The sequence below is a fragment of the Berghia stephanieae genome, chromosome 1 (assembly GCF_034508935.2).
Source record: "Berghia stephanieae isolate SIO BIC M18660-M18661 chromosome 1, UCSD_Bste_1.3, whole genome shotgun sequence".
Lineage (NCBI taxonomy): Eukaryota > Metazoa > Mollusca > Gastropoda > Nudibranchia > Aeolidiidae > Berghia > Berghia stephanieae.
The window spans coordinates 70,875,171-70,880,170 of record NC_088360.1 but is presented as its reverse complement, the minus strand read 5'-3'; the positions used below and the strand labels follow the sequence as shown (position 1 = coordinate 70,880,170).

The 5,000-nt window shown below is 40.8% G+C and overlaps 1 protein-coding gene across 1 annotated transcript in view; it reads right to left on the bottom strand.

Moving 5' to 3' along the window:
• Positions 1 to 3,550: 3,550 nt before the first annotated feature.
• Positions 3,551 to 5,000, bottom strand: part of LOC144980950 (nucleic acid dioxygenase ALKBH1-like) — a 33,355-nt gene continuing 31,905 nt past the window's right edge. Inside the window, exon 8 of the mRNA XM_078928941.1 lies at positions 3,551 to 3,930. Within this exon, the coding sequence (XP_078785067.1) occupies positions 3,871 to 3,930 (60 nt within the window). The 3' untranslated portion in view covers positions 3,551 to 3,870. The remainder of the gene's footprint in view (positions 3,931 to 5,000) is intronic.

Below are 5,000 nucleotides of genomic sequence, written 5' to 3'. Positions count from 1 at the left end.
AAAAATATTTTTATTTTAAAAAAATGAAAAGATAAGTTTATCCAACTGTAGTCGATTGTTTTGTTAATCAAAACAAATGAGTTTTTCAAGGGAGTCAGAATGCTTGTGGTGTTTGGCTATTTGGGGTCTATTTGACTACTTGGGCAAGAAGAAATCTGGCTGTCTGGCAGCCTTGATTATGATCGTTCGTCGCATCACACACACACACACACACACACACACACACACACACACACACACGCCATCAAACAGTTGTTGATGGTGAAGGGTTGAGACCCCCCCCCCCACCACCATCATCCCGCTGTCACCTTAACATTTCATATTTATGTCGCGCCAAAAGTTGTCGGCCGCCCCCACCTCCCATAATTTGTCACTGGTCGTCATCGCCTCTTGTGTGTGCAGGAAAGGTCGTGCCTTTCATTTCATTATTTGAAAAATAAATGAACAAGAATGGTGTGTTTTTATTAGGTAGGTAGATAATAATAATATTTAGCAGGTTCCACACCCAGACACACACGGATTGCCCGGACACGATGATAACGATGCCGACGACAATGGATGACGATGATGATGATGATGATGATGATTATCGTGTTTCTGTTTAAAAAATGAAATACTTTAGCAGGTTCCACCCCCACCCCCCACACGGATAGACCGGACCCGAAGATGATGATTGTGGTTTTGCTGGCTGTTACGGCTGTGATGAGGATGATGATAATGATGATGATGATGATGATGACGATGGCGCAGATGGTGATTATTTGTTCGGTCGCTCAGTGGTACGGTGTCTCTTGTCACAAAATCAAGCCTTGTCAATGGCCGGATGAGTGACAGTGATTGTTGAAAATTGTGATCCAGACGTTAAGTCCGTGTGTCAGGCACTTGACTCAGGTGTGAATGTATTCTTATCTTATAAGCAATGACGGCTATTGTAAAGAGCTTTAATACAAAAAGACTCCAAACAGCGATCGGTACCTACTGTACGAAATGGATGTATGGTCGATATGGCGTGCCGGAGGAATAAATTAAATTAAATATTGTGAAGTTCATTGAGCATGGTAAATCCTTGGAAATGCGCTTTGAACTAATACACCTGCTAGACAACTCCGATTCCAATATAAACGACTGATTAATATTCCCATATATAAACTATAGTTAGCTGAAAATCTTTCTTTGTCGGGACTCCAAAAGTATGGAACGAATTAGACAAAGAAATCAAAGGGTCTTTTAGGAGCACTGATTGATTTTAGATTGATTATTACATTGAAATGTGTTGATATTTATTTTATCCATTATTATTAGGGTGGTGGTGGTGGTGGTGGTGATGATGATGATCCGCTGATATGATGGTGATGATAAATAAATTAAACATAATTCCCTTTATTCATCCCATAGGGGAGATTCGTCTTTCGGGTCTATTCTAAGGGAAGACTGGAATAACCCAAGCGATAGCCGCAGTGCAGCGCCGCAAATTTAGTTAGGGCAAGGTGACTTGCTCAAGACCACTCAGCGGCGGGTGATCGAACTCGGTACCTTTCGGGTGCCAACCAAAGACCGTACCGCTGCCCCTGATGATGATGATGATGATGATGATGATGATGATGATGATGATGATGGGAACTAACAAAGAATACACAGGCATCTAAAATTGAAACATTCCATATTCAAAGCTAATGTTTTACTTTAAAAAATTGAGCTTTACAATATCCACTAAATGTGATTAAAGCGCTTTGTAAAGGGGTCCCCGGTCAACATCAACATTTAATATGTAGGACGGGACATGCCGCCTGTTAGGCGATATTACAATTTTTCAGACAAAGAGAACGCTGTTAACGGCCAGGTACTCATTTTACACCTGAGTACGGTGAGAGAATGTGAGTAAAGAGCCTTGTCCAAAGACTCAACTATGCACCGAGCGCGAGGCTCGAACCCAGGACTTTCCGATCCCAAAGCGGGTGTCATACCACTAGACCTTATAATGCACGAGACCCATGGTCGACTAGAGTACTACCTATAGTTACGTCATGACTAGACCACATAGCCGCACTAGGCCTACTGTAGGAGTGTTCATTGATAGAGGGATGCGTGTGTGTCATAGAAATAGCCTTAGTGTGTGTGTGTGTGTGTGTGTGTGTGTGTGTGATAGTCAAACTTTAGTAGGTTTAATGAAGTCTTGTCACACACGCGTGATACACCTATACGAATTTCCCTGCCACTGCCACCCAGACACACTAACATCTGACAAGGAGTGAGGGCTGTGGAAGAACCACAGACTACCGTGTGCAAACATTGGCGATTGGTATCGGATGGCAAACTGTGATCGTTTGAATTTGAAATGATTCGAAACACTCGTTACCCTCCGCTCGCTCGAATCCTGATCGTCTCAAGCTCGTCTCACGTGTCAAGATCGTCTCAAGCTCACAACCCGCCTGATCGTTTTACGATCGAGTGATCGTTTTACTAACTCGCTCTTCCGGCATTGAGATCGAGCACTGACTCGTGGCTTGGCGCTCGGTCGTCGATCGAGTAAAAGCGATCAAATTACCCAACACTAGTGTAGGCCGAGATTCTTCTGCCATTCTTTTCATTCATTCATTGCTACACGAATACGATACAAAAGAATGATCTGTTCCATTGTTCCTGAATAAAGACTTCATCATTATACATACTGGCCTTTGTTGTTTGATCGCCTCCACTACCCTGGAGTGGATGGGCTAGGACTCGGGTAGACTATGGTGTCTCCGGACTTGACTGTGGTGTGTGCTCTTCGCTCATGAAATCAACTCCCTACTTCTACTTCTGACACATGAAGTCATGCTACTATCACTAACAGTAGTACTAAACTGTCACTTCATTGTCACGATCTATCTTCCTCATTTGAGCACCACCGCCGCAGTTACAGTTTGGAACTCTTAAGTCGACCCCGGGACCGAATCCATCCACTCCCACGGCCTCTACACTCTGCCAATACCACTACTACCACTCGCCGGCATCAACTACCGGTTGTCTCCATCAGTATCACACTCGCCGGCATCAACTACCCGGTTGTCTCTACTATCGCACTCGCCGGCATCAACTACCCGGTTGTCTGACTCTATTACATATATATATATATATCTCATCAGATAACTTATTTAAGAAATTTACGCAAAGAGTGACCTTCCTTCAAGTCACATTATGTGCTTTTATGATCATCGCAGGCCAAACGTATTCATCAATCTTGTCTTTATGTTGATACCAGGCCTTAGATAAGTTCAATGTATCTTTATTTAAATGTGTATGTGTCTGTGTCTGTGTGTGTGTGTGTGTGTGTGTGTGTGTCTGTATTTTTTTTTAAAAATGAACTTATGTCTGCCTGTCATTGTTTATTCATGACTATTTGTAATTTTTTGCTGTGAAGACTATCTTATGACGTCAGGTTAGGAAAACAAAAAAAGGAATCCAGTCTATAAAAGATGGAATTCTGTACTTAAATAATGGATGATACAAAAATCCACAAACCAAAAATAAAAAATTAAAAAACAAAACAAAACAAAAAAATAATCCCAGATACAACCAAGCAGCCCTTTTATTTCATATCAAGGTCGACTATTACATTCAACAATGCATCTTACTTTTTGAGAGATTGTTATGATGTAAACTAAATAAAAATTGAAACAAAACAAAAAAGGCTAAAAATAATTAATATCATGATTGCTAAAAATATATCCTTATAATAAAGGTCTCGTACAATTTAAAGACAATCGCAGCCCTATTCATCAGCATTAAAGAGAAAGTCTGAATCTTTGAGTGGCACACATTTGGCTTGGCATTGGCAGTTACAGCTCTCACATCTTTCACCATCGACACATGAGCTGAAAATGCAAGGATTCACGAAGCAATTGATGTTTGGATTACAGCCTGTATCCGAACTTTGATCAATGGATTTTCCTGTGGAAGAAAAATACATTAATTAAGAAACAGCAGATTTCAAGCCATGTTTTAGAATAATTTTTTTTTTAATGTGAGTTTTTGTATAACGGAAACAAATAGTCATATCTACGGGTGCTACGTAATACTGGAAACGACCGGAAACTACGAAACGACAACGGTTATGGAAAGTTGGCAGCAGTTGGGAGTGAACCTGGGACTATGGGAGGATGATATTAGAGGGAAATGAACCTGGGAATATGGGACTGTGAGATGGATAACAGTGGGAAACGTGCGGAAATTACCAGAAATGATCGGAAAGAAGATCATGTATTGAATGCTATGCGCTGAGATAAAATGTTCACAACATCCGCCAGCTGAATAGCACGCATCAACACACAAAAGGGGTGTTTCTTTTTTACGAAACTCGCCAAAATTCGACGAAACCGACCAAAGTTATGGGAAGTGGGCAGCAGTGGGGAGTGAACCATTGACTCAGGGACAATTCCACAAACTTTATTATTAAGTTTAATTACATCCATCCAGATTTTTTTACAACAGATAACGGAGCGTTCACATATTACGTCATCAGCTAGGGGGGGGGGGGGGGGTCTACCAAATGTTGACATGTGTTGACATGGGGGGGGGGGGGGGTCAGACCCAAGATGATGTCATCAAAACATAGGCAAATTAAGCCTATTTCAAAGTTTGTTCCTTTCAAAACAGCTAAAGATAAATTGCTATGATGAGTATTGCCCATCTCTCAAGAAACAAAATGGGAAAGGGGTATCACTTCTCAAAAGGCGAACTTGTCCTAAATGTTCATTGTATCACTCCTCGATCACAGCAATGAAAGACCATTCACGAAAATGCGGCATACATGAAGAACAGCAAATGGGAGAAAATGATGACGATGAAGATGAAATTGATGATACTATTTATAGTACATTGCCAGAGGTCTAAGGCAGAAACATTTTTGAATCAATTAATTTTATGTTTGGAAATTGAAACAGAAATTCATTCCACTAAAAGACTAATATGCTATAAAATAATTTGCCTCCTATACTATTTTAAATTACACTTTCTGAATT